Raw genomic sequence first — 18,465 nt, 5'->3', positions numbered from 1 at the left:
AAGAGTAAAAAGTTCTCATAATAAAAAAAAAAATGCTTTACATAATGGTGACAGATGTTAACTAGACTTACTACGGTGATCATTTCACCATATACACAAGTATCCAATCATTATGCTGGGTACCGGAAACTAAAATACTACTCTACATCAATTTCACCTCCATTAAAAAAATAAATAACAAGGAAAGTCTCAGAGGGAGTTCCCATCATGGCGCAGTGGTTAACAAATCCGACTAGGAACCATGAGGTTGCAGGTTCTAGCCCTGGCCTTGCTCAATGAGTTAATGATCCGGCATTGCCGTGAGCTGTGGTGTAGGTTGCAGACGAGGCTCGGATCCCACATTGCTGTGGCACAGCTCAGATTCAACCCCTAGCTTGGAAGCTCAGATTTGACCCCTAGCCTGGGAACCTCCATATGCCACGGGAAGCGGCCCTAGAAAAGTCAAAAAGACAAAAAACAAACAAACAAACAAACAAACAAAAAACAAGGAAAGTCTCAGAAACTGTCATAGCCAAGAGCCTAAAAAGACATGACAACTTTAAAAAAGTCCACTTAGTAATGGCATTTTAATATGAATTCCTTATGAAAAGACAGATTTGGGGGTGAGAGATTAAATCATTTCACTCCATTTTACAGTGTATGTTATACTCCAACTGCTGAACCATAAATGATATTTTTAAAAAGTTAGCTGATAGTCATTCTTCTAGGCTGAAACTAATTAAGAGGAACCTACCTTACTTTTTATCATAATATACTGTCAGAGACAACATGAGCTATACTGTCATACTTTGATAATTTAAAATAGCTCAGAGTCTGCCATACAGGAGATGGTCAATAAGTAGTAATAGAATGAAAACTTCTGGAAAAGAAATTCTACTACAAATTATACACACTACATCTTTGCTTTGTAGAGTCACAAAAGCACAATGATATTAAAGGCTCTGAAAAATCCTGATAAATTTAATTATGTTTAATGCACAATTTCACAAATTCCTTTAGCTATAGAATCCCTTTTTCCCTAGTAATAACATCATCTTGACTCAAAACATACTTTTTCAGGTACTAGTACTATTAAACAGAAAAGGCATTCAGAATAAAATACAAAATCTTAGAACTATATTTATATTTTAATCTTCCCTAATTTACTTAAAAATTTAAAGTCTAGAATATTTATAAGGTCCTGCTAGTTTTAAATTTGTATATGATAATTATTTTGATGTGAATTTTTTTAAATGATCACAATTTCTTTTAAAAATTTTACTTGAACAAGAAAGTTCATTACTTATTTAGTTTTATAATGGTCCTGTTTTAGGGTCTTCTTTCAAAATACACTTCAGGTAGTGAACCTAAAATCTTTATTGCAGAACTGTATCTTTTTAATAAAACATTATGAATCCACTTTTTCCAATTAAATCTTTCGATTATTTAGCATATTTCAATTTTTCAAAATCAACTTTCAATTTAGCAGAGATACTTTCAGTTCCTAAACTCCTCATGCTTTCTGGCTTTGATACAGCAGCTGACCTGTCTACTAGAAACTGTAACCCTTACCTCTTTACACCTCACTCTCCTCCATGTCTCAGGCTTCCATGACACTACCTCTGCCCCTTGTGTCTTCATAGCACATTAAACTCCTTCCCAAACATTCCTTTACTTCCTCAGCACTTGTAGTACTAATACATTAATTACTCAATATATCTTGATACCTATACCTAAGTAGGAATCTAATGAAAGCTATAATTCCCTCCCCCCACCAAACACACATATGGGGCCTACCACTATCTTGCTCTGTTTGGGGGCTCATAACACCCTGCACTGTACTAAAATTGCCAATTTACTTTGTCCATGTCCTACCTAAGAACACATTTATATCTATAGCCTAGGCCTGCATATCAAACTTTCTTAAAAGACACCTCTCCTTGGAATCCCAAAGCCTCCTCAACTCAACGTACCCCAAACTGAACTCATGATGCCTGTGTCAACACTGCTGCCACACCCTGCCCCCAATACACTACCTTAGTGACTGGAAACACCATCTATTCAACCTCAAATCAAGAAGTCATACTTTTCACACCGACCATTCCTCCCTCCCGCCTCATTCCAAATACCCAAGCAGTCACATGTCCAACTGATATTCTTCTTTCCTAGCCTTAAACCCATCTTCCTGTCTCCATCTCCATAATAACAATCAAAGTTCAAACCATCTTTGCAATAAACTCCCATCTCTGCCACTCCCACTGAAGCCTTCTTTCTCACTCAACTTTATTCTCTATATTACATTTAGAATACTCTTTCCAAAATACAGATCTGGTCAAGTCACCTCTACCTAAAACACTTGAGAGGCTTTCTCTGCTCTTGGGAGATCCAAATCCTTACCATGGTCTACAAGTCCTGAAATACATGCAGAGTCCATTACCATTTGTCTGCTTCATCTATCGCCCTACACCCCACAGCCCCCACTCTCCACATTTAGACACACTGGCTCTCTTTCACATTCTTTACCTGCACTCTCTCCTGACATGCTTTTCCCATGCGGTGTACGCTCTGCCTGTCCCCACACCCTCTTTCCCAGATCTATTTGCTACAGCGCTTCCCTTCAAAGGAAAATCAATTTCCTTCACCCAGTTCAGTCTAGGTGTGCTACCTTGGTTGCACACTCTCAACAATTTTTCCTTAACTCACGTACCAGTTCATGATTATATATTTAATAATGTAATGTTTTAATGATTTTCTTCTCAATTGCACCATAAACTACATGAGCACAGGGACCATCTCTTTTTGTCCCAAATTCATCATATATATATATATGTGTATATATATATATACACACACACACATATATATATACACACACACATATATATGCATACACCCAATACGTACTTTTAAAAATGAATAAAAATTATTTTTTTCTACTGTTTTTTCCTCAATATTATTCTTCATGAATATTAACCCATTCATTGCGGTCAGTATTTAAAATGTAAAGACAAAACAAATTTTTAAGAATTAAAATAACTCATGGCTATACATATATAGTTTTTAATTTTAAATTATTAAGAATTCTGTATCTATAATACTAAGCTTTTTAGTTTGAATGGACTTTTTAGTTTACTAGTAAATAATTAAAAGAAAAACATGAAATGATATTGTAATAAAATCCCTTATCCAAAATGTTTATATTTGGATTCTCAGTAACTGTCTATACATTATTTGGGAAAAACAAAACTTGACGTTCTCAATTCTAATATACCCATTACTTTTCATGACCAGAACTGCTTTCAAGCTCTTAAAAGATATTCAACACATAAAAAGTACAACCAAATTGTGAAGTCAAGTGTGATAAACGTAACTACTAATACAGCTAACACATACTGGCTGCACACTAAATACTAGGCCTTGTGGTAACTGTTTTACTTGTAAAAGCTGAGTTAACAATTTTAATAACTGTGAGAGGTATATTCTATTATTATTCCCATTAATAAACAAATGATGGGAATTCCTGCTCTCCAACAGGGGGTTAAAAATCTCACTGCAGTGGTTCAGATCGCTGTGGAGGCACAGATTTGATCCTCAACCCGACACAGTGGGTTAAAGGACTGGTGTTGCCACAGTTGCTACCCAGGTCACAGCTATGGCTCGAATTCAATCCCTGGCCCAGGAACTTAGATATGCCACAGGTGTGGCCCTTAAAAAAAAAGAAAAAGAAACAATGGTACAAAAAGATAAAACAATCTTCCCATGGTCACACACATTCAGTGGATGGTAGAGATAAGAGTCAAACCAAGGCAGTCTAACTCCAGAGCCACAATCACACTGCCTTCCCCTTAACCTCCTACGAAGTACCCATGTCTAAATGTATGTGTGTGTGTATACATATACACACATATAAATATATATCAATGTACAAGAAAGCTATAAGGTAGACATTTTGAGTAGTTTTCAACACATTAAATTGAGCTAAAAAAAAGTTTTAAAAGTTGACTTTTTATTATTTAAGCAAACTTGCACAAATGCCTAAATTCCTATAAGTAAAGGGGAACACTTAAAAATCTAAGATTAGAAGTAGAATATAAATGATGTAATGACAACTGTAAGTACTCTTTCCTAAAATGGTTAAAGGAAATCAAAGTGACCAATTTTCTAAATATTTCCAAGACAGAAACTTTAAACCCAAAGTCAGAACCAAGGTATATGCAGATTCAACAACTTAAATCTTACCCTAAAATTAATGATTACTATTAAAAAGTCTTTTAAATGCACATTAATCAGTAGTGCTCCAATCTATGCCCCTTCTGATAAACACTTCAACTCCTCCCACTAAAACGCAAGAGCCTACTAAATGAATGTAAACCCTGATGCCACCCCTATAAAATTCACTCCTCAATCAAGTAGGCTGGTCAGAGCTTTTTCAAACTTCTCACATCTCCACCCACACCTCCAATCCCAACTGAAAATGACCTGAGGAGTTCCCATCGTGGAACAGTGGTTAACGAATCCAACTAGGAATGATGAGGTTGCGGGTTCAACCCCTGGCCTTGCTCAATGGGTTAACAATCCGGCATTGCCCTGAGCTGTGTGGTGTGGGTCGCAGACTCGGTTCGGATCCCGCATTGCTGCGGCTCTGGCATAGGCCTGCGGCTGCAGCTCCAATTCAAACCCTAGCCTGGGAACCTCCATATGCCACGGGAGCAGCCCTAGAATAGGCAAAAAGACAAACAAGAAAAAAAATGACTTGATACGATAACAACAATCTTTGGTCAACTGTCCATAACTGATGGTTAAAATCTGCCTTAAACAAATCTATCTTTATTGTAAACATCATGCTGCATTATCTAGAGCAGAGGTCAGTAAACACTTTCTGAAAATGCTCAGACTTCAATAAAAATTTTAGGCTCTGAGGGCTACTATCTCTGTCACATATATACATTTTTTTTTTGTCTTTTTTAAACTATTTCTTGGGCCGCTCCCGCGGCATATGGAGGTTCCCAGGCTAGGGGTCGAATTGGAGCTGTAGCCACCGGCCTACGCCAGAGCCACAGCAACGCAGGATCCGAGCCACATCTGCAACCTACACCACAGCTCACGGCAACGCCGGATCGTTAACCCACTGAGCAAGGGCAGGGACCGAACCCGCAACCTCATGGTTCCTAGTCGGATTCGTTAACCACCACGCCACGATGGGAACTCCACGTATATACATTTTTAACAACTCTTTAAAAATGTAGTAACTTTAGCTCAAGGGCCTTGCACACAATTTACCCACAGCAGCCATAGTTTACTCACCCCTGATCGAAAGAATGATCCTTGGTTTGCAGCAGCAGGGATAAAAGAATTCTGTGAAACAAAGGCAACTCTGCTCTTGCTTTGTCCATCCTGGCCCAAATCGTAAATTTGCATAATTCCTTTCTCAGACTGCATATGTATTTTTAGTATGGAGTTCCTGTGGTGGCTCAGCATGTTAAGAACTGGACTAGTATTCACGAGGATGCAGGTTCGACCCCCGGCCTCGCTCACTGGATTAAGGATCCAGTGTTGCCACAAGCTGTAGCGTAGGTCACAGATATAGCTCAGATCAGGCATTGCTGTGGCTGTGGCGTAGCCCAGCAGCTGCAGTTCCAATTTGACCCCCAGCCTGGAAACCTCCATATGCCTCAGGTGCAGCCCTAAAAAAGAAAAAATAAAAAAAAGACATTTATAGAATTATCAACTAAAATTTGAACAAGAAAGGAACAAGGATGAAACTGAGCTCTTTGGATTTATTTTCCTGTATCTTTGGCTAAAGCAACCTGGTTCTGCTTGACATGCCACTTCATATACATGGCTGTCCTTTTCAAGCAAGAAAATTTTGCCATCATCTGTGGGAGGTATTGTTAAATGCTAAGTGCTACCAAGTGGGAAGAGAATATAAAGAAACTGGAAGCTACCAGCCATAACACCAATGAGAACTTCTCAATTTTTAAAGAAAAGGTCAGTAATTTGGATTAAGAGCTCTAAAGTCAAGAGCCTAGGTCTAAACTTGCTGAGTGGGGTAAAAATTCAGTCCGTGTCCTCCTCTGTAAGACTGGGACTGGCAGTAGCCACCACGCTGGGAGCTAGCTGGTCACAGTACCTGACACAAAGGGTTGGCTGTTATTTTGATAACACTCCCCATTACATACTACATGTTGACCTTTCATTTTGAAAAGAATCCTTCTAGACCTAAATAGGGAAAAAAAAAAATTGGATGTCTTTTTAAAGAACTTTTCATGGAGTTCCAGCTCTGGCACAGAGGAAACAAATCCGACTAGGAACCATGAAGTTTCGGGTTCAATCCGTGGCCTCGCTCAGTGGGTTACGGATCCGGCGTTGCCATGAGCTGTGGTGTAGGTCACAGACATGGCTCGGATCCTGCATTGCTGTGGCTGTGGCATGGGCCTGCAGCTGTAGTTCCAATTCCACCCCTAGCCTGGGAACCTCCATATGTCACAGGTGCGGCCCTAAAAAACAAACAAAAGACAAAAAAATTAAAAATTAAAAAAAAAAAAGACCTTTTCAAAGTGAGGTTATTTAGATCAATATATTCATTCCTACTACTTGTGAGACCTAGAAATGCCAATCCTTCCTCCAGAATGTATTTAAAAAGTCCTTATGAAAATAAATCCACCTAATGTTTGACACCAATATGATCTGATTTGACCCCAGTCTTCACTTTATCCCTATGTCTTGAACACCTGATTGGCTCTAAAACAGTTTTTCAGATCTTCTCAGTATTTTTTCAGATCTTCTCAATATTTTTTCAGATCTGAAAGGCAAGCAGCTTCTGCTTTCTACTACGGTTGAGTTCTAAAAGGTCAACTTAATGTAACATAGTTCTTATTTTTAGGCCTATTGTAGCATTAAAAAAAAAAAACCCTATTTACTATTTAATCACTCTATAAGGCCTATTACTAAAACCTAGCCCATAAAATTCTCAAAACTTCTAAACTTCTAATTTATAAATTTGTTACCATTATTCCAAAGTGTAGGTTCAATTATAACTACACTCTTTAAATTTAAAGCAAGTTTATATTTTCCAAGCATTTCTGTTTGTTTGTTTTACTGTTAACAGCTTTTACATAGAAAAAAGAAAAAAAAAAGACATATGGAATACTTATTTTATGCTAAGTATTCTCAAAATTATTTATCTTCACAAGCAAATAAATTTAAGTATTTTCCTCATTTCACAAGTAAGGAATTCACGAATAAGGAAAACTGAGACCCAAAAGTTAGGGTCACATGTTTAGAAAGTAGTCAAAACAGTAATAAAACCCAAGTCTCCTGATTCCGAGTTAAGTGCTATCTTCTTTTTCTTTTTTGTTATATTATAGTTTCCTTCTCAAAACGTTAGTTGCTCCCCCACTGTCACACAGGTTTTATGATTACAAACTTAATAGAACCCATACAACCATTTTCCATGTCAAATCCTCTAAGCTGGGTAACTATTCTTAGAAGGACTCTTACTTATGATTTCTTTGTAATTAGAGTATAATAAAATTAATATAGAATCTTACTAAGGGTCAAAAGTAATCTCAGTGGCCTGTTTACTCTTAAATAACTATAAATGAACATGCTTCGAAGTCTGTGTCTTATATTCACAATTTAGTCAATCACCTAAGAATTAGATAATAATTCAGTTAGTATTATCAATACAATTATCAACACATATTTGTCATTTAAATAAAAGGCAATACTGTTTTTCAAAATTTTATTCACTATAATCTGACTATGTTCATTAAAAAAAAAAAAAAAATCCCCAAAACTCTATTCAGAATTAAGGTTTCCATAAACCAAAAAGTAAGGACGCTTTATAACAATAATTTAGGAGTTTAGCTGCTGCAGTTAAGAATCCGACTGCAGTGACCCAGGTCACTGCAGAGGTGTAGGTGGGTTCTCTGGCCCAGTGCAGTGGGTTAAAGGATCTGACACTGCTGCAGTTGTGGTGCAGTCAAAGCCGTGGCTCAGATTCAATCCCTGGCTCAGGAACTTCCGTATGTTGTGAATGTGGCCAATCAAAAAAAAAAAAAAGAAAAATTAAAGCACAACAAAATGGCAAAGCTTAACTTTTTAAAAAACATCTTGAAGTTTAGTTTTAAAACACAGTCATATTTGCCAAGCAAAGCCTGTGCAATAAGTTTTTAAAACATTACTTAGTAAAGTATAATTAAAAAGTCAAATCTACAACTCTGTTGAAAAGTTATTGTCCATTAATTTAAAGACTGAAAATTCTTAAACTGTTTAGTCTTAAAATGCCAATGTAATAATCTTAAGAACCAATTTCATTTTTAGTAATGTTTCAGTTTCAAACACAGTACTCAAAATAACTAACATCACACATACAACGGCCGTGTAAAGTTGTTTCAGAAAATGTATACTTCTCCAAGTTGACTAGTACTTTCACACCCCAAAACTAAACCAGAATCAAATGACACAAGTAAAGGTAAGCATTTCTTGCATTTATTCTACAGCCTCTGCCAAGACAAGCTTCAAATCTGTTCTCTATCAGATATAGACCAAATGGGTCATGCTACCGTGACCAGAGGCCATCTGGAGTCTGGAACACATGGATTCTTTATGTGCTTCCTCTGCAGTAGGCTGCCATCATCCATGCTGCCATGAATAGTCAAAACCTTCTACTACAAACCTCATTCCCCTTACAATTTAAATTACTTTTAACTCAAGCAGAGGCTGCATCAAACCATGTTTCTACCCCAATTTTCTTAATATGAAAAACTTCTCATCGAACCATCCTTTTTCTTTATCTGTGACCCCTGAGCTCAAATAAAGCCACTTTAGTGTGTATACATGTGTAAGTGTGTGTAAGTGTGTGTGTGTGTGTGTGTGTGTGTAAGGCAAATAACTAAAGGTGGATCTGCTTTGTATCTGATGACTACCTCTCTGTAGTGACCAAAGGTTCCACACTGAGTTGTTCAGTACTGCAATTTTTGATTTTTTTAAGTACTCTGAATTCTCAAATGCCGTATCAAAAAATTATAATTTTCCTTAATTTGTCATAAAAGACATACACTCCTCTATATTCCATATGCTCATCATTTAGTAATACAAAATAATTTATCTTCACAAATTGCTCATGTCACCAACACAGCTTCTCACAAACAAAACAGAAACTTCATGCATTTAAAATTTCTAGAATTTTCAAGTTGGGTTTTGTATATAATAGCCTTTATCACATTTATTTTATTTCATTGCCTTTTTTTTCTTTTAAAGGCCACATCCACAGCATATGGAGGTTCCCAGGCTAGGGTAAAATCGGCGCTACAGTCACCAGCCGATACCACAGCAACGCAAGATGTGAGCCACTTCTGCGACCTACACCACAGCTCACAGCACCACCAGATCCTTAACCCACTGAGCGAGGCCAGGGATCGAACTGGCAATCTCTTGGTTCCCAGTCGGATTCGTTTCCACTGAGCCACAACAGGAACTCCCTTTATCACATTTAGATAAAAGCAACTTAAATATCCTCAACAATGTGCTGTTAAAATTTTTTTCTCTAATATATTCATTTTACTGCTTGACTTATCTGCAGTCAAAAGTATATTGAAACAGGAATTATTCTAAATGTATATAGGCTTAGTATTCTGTTAACTAATGGCCAGTTTGCTTAGTATTACAGATATTAACCTGTCTAGTAGCACTTCTCCAAAATAAGCTGTGCAGAATACAATTTTATTTACAATTCTGTAGTGACATGATAGATAACCATAAAACTTAGGAAAATGAAGAATGGCTGCAGTAGGCGAGAAAAGTTTCTAGATAAAAGAAACAAAAACTTGTGGTCTGAAAAGCAAATTCTGTATGAACTAAAAAATGTCGTTCATAGGATTTATTTAACCTAATACTCACTTAGGAATAAATTCAAAAAGATCTTTAATAAACTCTGCTTAAAACATACATATCTTTAAGACAGATTTACAAAACATCTGACAATTTCCAAAAAGAATACAAACTACTATGATCTTAAATTGCAAAAATCTCTGTACAGAAAAAACAAACACCCTTCAGATAATCCTAAATGCCATCTGACCATTACTAAAAGAAAGAGCTTCATATATCTGCTAATCAATTCTGCATATTTCAACAACCGAAACATTTCCTAATGTTAACTGTTTCACAAATATGGTCATAGTTAGAATCACTGTACAGACTTAACAAAATTTTTCTAGATAGCTACCCACAATGCTTTAAAAATGATTTTTTTTTATATTTACCATACTTTTTTTCCTTATATCTTAGGCTTATTTAACCCTTGAATCTACAAAGTAACTCTATAATAGTATCTTCCGAAGTTTTAAAGCAGCCAATTTTATATTGCAACTACTAAATTCAGAAAGTTATGCATACTTGTTCCTAAAATATTTTCTTAAATTTTTTTCATCATGCAGCAATTATTGGAACAACCTTTTACTACTACTCCTACTAAAGTTCTGATAATAGCAAACACAAACCCTTACATAGTACTTGATTTTTACCAGTATCACTCACAAAATCTTATGAAGGAGGAGCTAACATTAACCCATTATACACAGTGGGAAACAGACTCCAACAGTACTTTTCTGCCTCATTACCAATCGTAAAACACCACTGTGTGGTTGGGAAGGGGATAATCCAACGCCCCCTTTATATTCGTGCCACTTTACAATGATTCAAGAGTAGTAAAAAACTAACAAAGCATTTACTTAAAAAAATTTGTTAATGCTGCAAACTTTTAAAAATATTCGTGTAAGTAACAGATGAACTGTATGTCTAAGAGAGGATGAAGACTTCCCCACTTCGGCCCTTCGACATGTACTATTCCCCTCACAGTACAATAATTACAACATTATACCCTGTTTGGAGACTACCAAGAAAAGCTTACTATTTCATTGGTACTCTATTAAAAAAGGAAATGATAAGTCTACTACACATATTTACTTCATTATATACCAACCCCCTCCAAAACTGTACTGGTTAAGTTTTGATAGTACCACCTTATCTTTAATATAGAATGTAAATCCCTGATTCAAAAATATTTAATGTTATCTATTTTTTTCCCCTAAAACTGGTGTCCTAAGTTTTATACCTTATCTTTCACATTAATCAGCATATTCCAAATAAATGCATACCTAAGACATATACTTAAGTAAATCCTATGCATGGTTTCCTATTCATCTCTCAATTTAAGACCACCAATAATTTAAGAAAACTGATACTGCAACCTAAGAATGGCACTATAAAAAGCATTTATACAATTTCCTAATCTGCATGATTTCTCTAGACAGACTTTTATGTGTTTTGGATAATCAAATTCCAAAATGAAAAAGTTGAGCTCTTAGAGACAATACACTACTTCTAGTTAAAAATGAGATTTTCACATTAGAAAAATTTCAATTCATTTACTTTATGAGAATGAGATAAGAGCGGCCCAGAGAAATTCCTGACTTGCCAGAGGTTAACCTGCAGGCTGTTGGCAGGGCTACACCAAGATCCATTCTTTCCCTTGAATAGAAAGATTTCTAATAACATGGAATCATTTTTTAAATAAGCAAAAACCACTACAAAAAATAAAATAAATAAAGAATTATACTGAAGTTCCCAATGTGGCTCATCGGTTAAGGAACCAGACTAGTATCTGTGAGGATGCAGGTTCGATTCCTGGCCTCTCTCAGTGGGTTAAGGATTTGTTATTACAAGGAGCTGTGGTGTAGGTTGCAGAGGCAGCTCAGATCTGGCGTTTTTGTGGCTGCGGTGTAGGCCGGCAGCTACAGCTCAGATTTGACCGTCTAGCCTAGGAATTTTCATATGTTGCAGGTGAGGCCCTGAAAGGCAAAAACAAAAAAAAGTTTTAAATATTAAGGTAGATGGTAAAAATCATAATCCTGTTTTATAACACCAAAGACACTTGAAATAAACGCATGAATTTAATTTTTTTAATCTGTAAACTTTTAATTTTAAACTGTTCTTAAAACTTTACCTTCTGCTTGATCAAGACTCAGTCACTGTAATTTTTATCTACAGCCTGACTGCAGTTGGTGATCTTTGTCTATTTTTAAGCCCACAAGTATAGATATTACATCCCATGCCAAAAAGCTATAACAAATTCTGCTAGAAATTTCAATTTGACATACAAATTCTCCCATTTATAATATTACCCGCTTTATCAGTTAACGCAGCAACAAACTTCCAAGTAGAAGCAAACCCTACTGAAACCACCAAGGATAGCTATTTGGCTTCACTCAACAAAAATAAACTTCAAATCTATTCAATTTGATAGACACAAAGCAAAACTTTTTTTCAGTTTTAATAATTAAGACAATAGAGAACAATGTACAAGGGATTTTGCAAAGCTCACCTAGCCCACCATAAAACTTCAAGATCCTACTAAGAAATAAAAAAGTGCTCAAACACCTGGTGTTCCAAAATGTTTTCGAAGCTGACTAAATGTCAATCAAAAAATCAAAGTTAAATCATATACCTCCCACTGAAACTATATAGTGTGATCAATATGAAACTACTTCAAATGATGCCTTGGATCCAGCTGATATAGTGACACTGAATGAATGAAATGAGAAAAGGAGCTAGAGAACTCCAAAGTCATCTGAGAATTCTTAACTGTCTCATGAGGGTGCCAACATTTCTGTTCTGGAAAAAGGTTTGAAAGTACTCAAAGAAAAACCACTTCCACGCAAAATAGGTGGGTTTTGACAAATAACACACTTATAAAAATACCACTTACTATGCCTAAAGTCTGATAAAGAAGAGACTAGGAATACAAATTCTTTTTATTAACATCTGAGAGATGAGAAACTCGCTCAGAAAAAGTTGAAAAACATTGGTAACCTTGTTTTCACTGGAAAATAAAATGATACTCTTACAGGGATTAAACATCCCCATAACTGGGCCAAATACCATTGACAGCCTCATCTTAAAAATATGAATGTAACATGACCAATAGTCTTCACGTTAAAAAATACAGCAATCCTCACTGACTTCGGGTTTGTGGGTTTTTATGAAATGTAAAAATGACTTTGGTAAAAATAAATGCAAAGATGAATTCTGTCTGCCTTATTCTTTAAAATGGAACATTATAATCTTTATGACAATTTTTAAAGTAACACGAAAAACATGGAAATCCACTTAAGACTTCTGTCAAATATTTACAAAGGTAAAAATTAAATTCTGTAGTTACTGAATCTTGGAGTTTGCTTCAAACTCCATTTTAGCCAAGAAACAAGCCTAAATCACTAAATACTAGGAAAGCTAACAGAATGGAAACGAATGTATGGGTTAAGTCTCCCTTAAAATAACTAAACCTAAGTACCCTCGCTAACTTCAATAGCTATGAACACTTAGCAACAGCCAATTATTAAATCCTAACACATTTGGATACAGAGGTTAGATGTCTATACACAAATGAAACAAAAGCCACCAAAAATCATGTCATCCCTTCATCTCACAGAACACATTCAATTCTAAACTAGCTGAAACTTCCTAATCCTTTCAGAAACCCTCATAAAGTAACATTATAACTATTTCAAAACATCAGGTGCAAATATATCTCAGAAAATCAATGCACTGCCTAGATTTCAAAGGTTTGATCTGCCCCAGTAACTGCTTTTAATTTCCCAACACACACACATACATACAACCTATATCAGTTTAGGAGAAAACAATACGAAAACATACCTCCCGAAAACAAATATCCACTGTTCTATTCACAATCCTTACGTGATAGGTCCGCTTTTAACAAGCGATTTTTAGAAATTACTAAAATATTCACTTCGAAAACCCACAGAAGTAAGAAATAGGTTTCCCAAGCTGCTAACAAAATACTCCCCGATGGAAACTGCAGCACTTTTATTTGCCAATTTCCATTCCACAGTAAACATAGGAACAAAAATCAGAACTGATCTTCAGTGGCCTCCAAAAATAGCTTTTAATTTAACGAGGAGGCCTAACACGAGAAACAGCCGGATTGGAAAGAAAGAAAAAAAAAAAAGCTCCTTAAACTCCTGGTTTTCGGGGGTCCCTTCTGAGAAAGCGCTCGGGGAAATGCAAGCGCCGCTGGCCAGCCGGCATCGTACATCCGAACCTCTCCAACAAAAAAACCCAGATCGGTTCGTAAGGAAGGCGAAAGAAATGGGAGGAAAAAACAAAAACAAAAAACCCCCAGCGTCTCGACCCGGTTCCGCGGTGGCGGCACCGCCGGCTTGTGAAATGCTAATGCCACTTCGGAGCAGTTAGTCACCAGCCATTGTGTGGGGCAGGAGAAAGCCGAGCCGCCCGCGCGAGCAGAGCGAGCAGGCGTGCAAAGCGCGCCCTCCCCGCTCGCGCCGCTCGCGCCGCTCGCGCCGCCGCCGCCGCCGCGCGCGCCCCCGCGCCCGCACGGCCGCGCGCGCCGGCCCCTCCTCCTCCGGCCTTGCACTGCACAACGCTCATGACGTATCTTTATTTCTAGCACATTAACAAAATATCACAAATAAATTGTCGGCAGCCCCTGCGGCCCCGGGGTGCGGGTCCCCCCGGCCACTGCCCCCCGCGGCCCCCGCGCCTGCCTCCCAACCCTCCCCTGGCCTTGGGAGCTTGCAGGTTCCGAGGCCAAGTTTTTGTCTCCGTAAAAAATTGCGGGAAATTCAATTTTTATTCGACTCGGGGAAAAGTTTCTTTGCTCCGCGACGCGAATGTCTCACCAGATTCTGGTAGGTCCTGGGATGCTCCTTCCCGGTCCAGTCGGTGCGCCGGGGCAGCAGCTGCGGGGAGAGGGCACCCCGTGAGCCCGGCCCCCGGCCCCGGCCCGCCCGCGCCCCTCCCCCGCCTGCCCCCCGCCCCGCCGGGGACCCCGAGCCCCGCGCCCCGCGCCCCGGCGGCGGCGGCGGCGCAGCGGCCCGCTGGCGGCCGCGCAGCGGCGGGACGCGCGGGCCGCCGCCGCCCTTACCTCCTTCTCGGCCACCTCGCGGATCAGCACCTGCAACAACAAAGCGGGGAGAGCTGAGCCCCGCGCCCCGGGCCCGGCCCCGCCGCCGCCGCCGCCGCCCTCCCCCACGCCCGCGAGCGGCGAGCGCCCGCCCGGCCCGCCCCGCGCGCCGCCGTACCTGAGCCGCCTGCTGACAGGGTCCATCTTCCAGGAACCGGGCGATGAGGAAGTAGAGCTCTGCGCGGGAGAGAGGGACCGGAGACACAGGCTGAGCGGCCGGGCGGCGGGGGGCGGGGGCCCGCGGGCGGAATCGCCCGGTGCCAGCGGCCCCGGCAGCCCCCCGACTTACCCGATCGCAGCTCCGAGAGGCCTTTCCTCTCACAAGACATGTTTATGGGTCACTTCGGGGCCGCCGGCGGGACACCCCGCCGCCGAGGGGAAGCGGGGATGGTGCCGCCGCCTGCCCTATAGCTGTCACTGTGTGTTCACGAGCCGAGCCTGGGCTCCACCATTCAAGCTACGGCGGCGGAGGCGGAGGAGGAGGAGGAGGAAACAACAACTCTCAGGCAGCGGCTCCAGCCGCCGCCGCCTCCGCCGCGGATCCCTCCGCCGCAGAAAAGAGTCCGCCGCCTTCGCGGCCCCGGGCTCAGCCCGGTCCTGCCCGCGCCCCCGCCCCCCGGCGCTGAAAAAAAGGAGTGCCTCCGACCCCGCGCCCACGGCGCCCCGCACCCGGCGCGGCGAGCCCCCCGCCCGCTGCTTCCCGGCCGGAGGTGCTATTTATTTATTTATTTCCAGTCGAAGATGTCGGAGCCGAAGCCGCCGGTTGGCTGCAAGGCGCTTTCTCTGTGGAGGCCGATCGCGGGAGGGAGGGGGGTCGGCGACGGCTCTGCGGAGGGATCTGACGCACACGGCGCCGCAGCACAGGCTCTATTCAGTGGCGCTGGCTGAGGCTGAGATGGAAGTTAGTTTCTATGTAGCAGAAATAGGAAACAAATGAAGCAAAACTGCCCAGAGAGGGGAAATGCCCCGAGGATGGGTCTCACTCTCACGCGCGCGCACAGACACACACGCATAGAGCACTCTCACGCTGGGCAAACTCGGGATCGCGCCACCCTGCCCGAGTTGAATGATAGTGTTTGGTTTCTGTCTCTTGGCCATGTGCATGTGTATAAATGCTGCGGATTGGCATCTGTGTAAGTCTTGTCCTGTTATTTCTGCAGCCTAGGCAAAGTGTTGTGTAATTTAACGGAGAGCTGTATATTGCAGGAGAGGTTCAGGGGCTTTTTGTTGAGCCCTTGCGTTTCCAAGCCCGTTATTTGCTGAAGCCACCTCTGCATATATCTTTTATTACTGCCATTGCCTTAACCGTACATTTTTTAAATGTGTGGGGTTTTTTATTGTTATATTGGCAAAGCGAACTCGTAGTCTGTACTTCAGATACTCTTTTTTTTTTCCCCTTCGTTACAAAAAGGCTAGTAATGGCTAATTAGGGATTTGGGATTAAAGAACCTTAAAGCTTTCTTAAGTGTTTACGAGAAGGAATAGTGTAAACCTGAGAGAAAGGAAAGAACGCTAATATTTGTCTCTAACTGATCGGGAGGGAATATAGTGACAGATCAATAACCTACCGAAGGATAATGAGAGAGTATACTACACTTTAGCCAAAGTGATTAGTGATTAAATAATTTAAATTATCTGTGTATCTGTGTATACTTCGTCATGCTAATTAATGGCTTCTAATTTGAGGTGTAAACCATTCCTGTTTACAGTTAATCACGGGAAGACTTCTTGAAAACTGACAAAAAGAGAAAAAAATTAATCTTTTGTAAATGAGTATGTAATTACCGGTTTTATATGCTAAATCATACATCTGTGTTTTGCTGATGAGGATAAGGGCCTTGTTTTTTTAAAAACGAATATGGGTGAAATTAATGGAAACAATGGAAAAAGCCATTTGTTAGAAAACAAGGACACCAAGTGATATTTATCTCCAGATGATTTAAGCACTTTTCAAGAAGACTTGAGAGTTGATTTTTTTTTTAAGGACTGCGTTTTAAAGGGAATTAGGATTGTCGTTCTTTTGTTAACATTTAACAAAAGATTCTCCTTAAAAATTTTAAATAACAAACTGCATTTTATGGATCTGGTCTAAAAAGGTAATTTGTGGGGACAGGACCGACAAGCTGCATTGTGGTTTTCTAGATTGCTTCCTCAACCCTTGTACCCTCCTAGCTCCTTACATTCCTAGTGGGAAATACTTGCTGTAACTGCCTTGGGCTGCACTGCAAGACTGCACCCTGTGATGCCTTGTACCCAAACAGCCAGAAATCACCGAACACATGAGACAGAGGAAAAACACCTAAACCTCTTTGGAATAATAAGATGTAAAAATTGCCTTTTATAACAATCTTACCCAAATAAAAAGGAGAGAGAAGTTACCATGACTCTTCCTACTGCAGCCTAGTTATCAGAGTCACTGTTATTTGTAGAAATGGCTATCCTTCAAGAACTGAAAATATTTACATTTTTAAAGACATTAATTCCATTTTAACTATTATAGTAAAGCAGCTTCCTTCTAGATGATTAGGTTTGAAAAGACAGACATTTAATAAGCATTTTTGCAATTCTATTTCTACAACCGATGCTTTCTATTTTATCTTAACTTCTAAAGAAGTATATTCTTCAAATAATTGTGATTTTTTTTTTACATCATGATGTTCTTCAAATAAACATTTTAGGAACTAAAAATTATAGTTACAATCTCGTGGTTTTAAAATGTTTGTATCAGTCTGATTCTTACTAATACATGTTTTATCCTTGCTAAGGAAAAAAACCAAATTATGACATGGAATATAAAATTACCCTGGGTAAAGTTTTCCATATATATCTTGTGAGTGTTATGTAAACATGGAAAGCTAGTATGAATATCTCATGTATGCTCGTCATTTAGAAGCTTTTCCTAAGTATGCTACTAGTACTTAGCTCCTAAAAAAAAATTTAAGGAACCTTTCCCTTCTAAATTTTCTAAATACGAGGGTCCTGTCACTTTGACTAATCTCTGACAATGTTCATAGTCTCTTTTTCAAAGACCTAATTTGAAGATTATTGTAACCCTGCCTTTGAACTAATTTATAACAGTCTATTATAAGAAAATATGGGTTAACTGCTAAAAATTAAAACTTTTCTTAAACCAAATAGACTACTTGTTTTTAACCATAAATGTAAAATCAAATTTTACTAAGTTCTTCAAATGTAACAAATACTCCTTTTTAACATTTTAATTTATTTAAACATACATTTCTAGAATCTGACATCATTAATTAACTATAGGGTTTATTGAGTCATTTATTATGTATATGTACACAGAAAGCCTGCACATATCAAATATGAAGAACATCTTACCTGAAGTCCTTTACTTTAGTTAATGGTATTCTTAGCTTATATCTTTTGCATAGAAGTATAGTGCAGATTCGCTCTATATCCCTTTCTATTTGTTTATTTTTAACTTTTTCATGGACCTCAAAAATAAAATGTCA

The 18,465-nt window shown here is 39.1% G+C and overlaps 1 protein-coding gene across 7 annotated transcripts in view; it reads right to left on the bottom strand.

Annotated features, from left to right (window-relative positions):
• PHIP (pleckstrin homology domain interacting protein) overlaps positions 1–15,658 on the bottom strand; it is a 130,617-nt gene extending 114,959 nt beyond the window's left edge. For 4 of the 7 annotated variants that reach the window (XR_002344074.1, XR_002344075.1, XM_021092190.1 and 1 more), the window contains exons 1-4: positions 15,279–15,552; positions 15,108–15,166; positions 14,951–14,980; positions 14,706–14,765 (exon numbers count right to left, since the gene is read on the bottom strand). Coding sequence is in view for 4 of the 7 variants with exons in the window: in XM_021092190.1 (XP_020947849.1) it covers positions 14,706–14,765; positions 14,951–14,980; positions 15,108–15,166; positions 15,279–15,318 (189 nt within the window). In the remaining 3 variants the exon portion in view is untranslated. Of the gene's footprint in view, positions 1–13,701; positions 14,341–14,705; positions 14,766–14,950; positions 14,981–15,107; positions 15,167–15,278 lie in introns of those variants that run through there. The other 3 variants (XM_021092177.1, XM_021092205.1, XM_021092207.1) reach the window with 3 other exon arrangements.

This window comes from Sus scrofa, chromosome 1, assembly GCF_000003025.6.
Source record: "Sus scrofa isolate TJ Tabasco breed Duroc chromosome 1, Sscrofa11.1, whole genome shotgun sequence".
NCBI lineage: Eukaryota > Metazoa > Chordata > Mammalia > Artiodactyla > Suidae > Sus > Sus scrofa.
The sequence above is the reverse complement of the archived record's forward strand: the minus strand, read 5'-3'. Positions and strand labels throughout refer to the sequence as shown.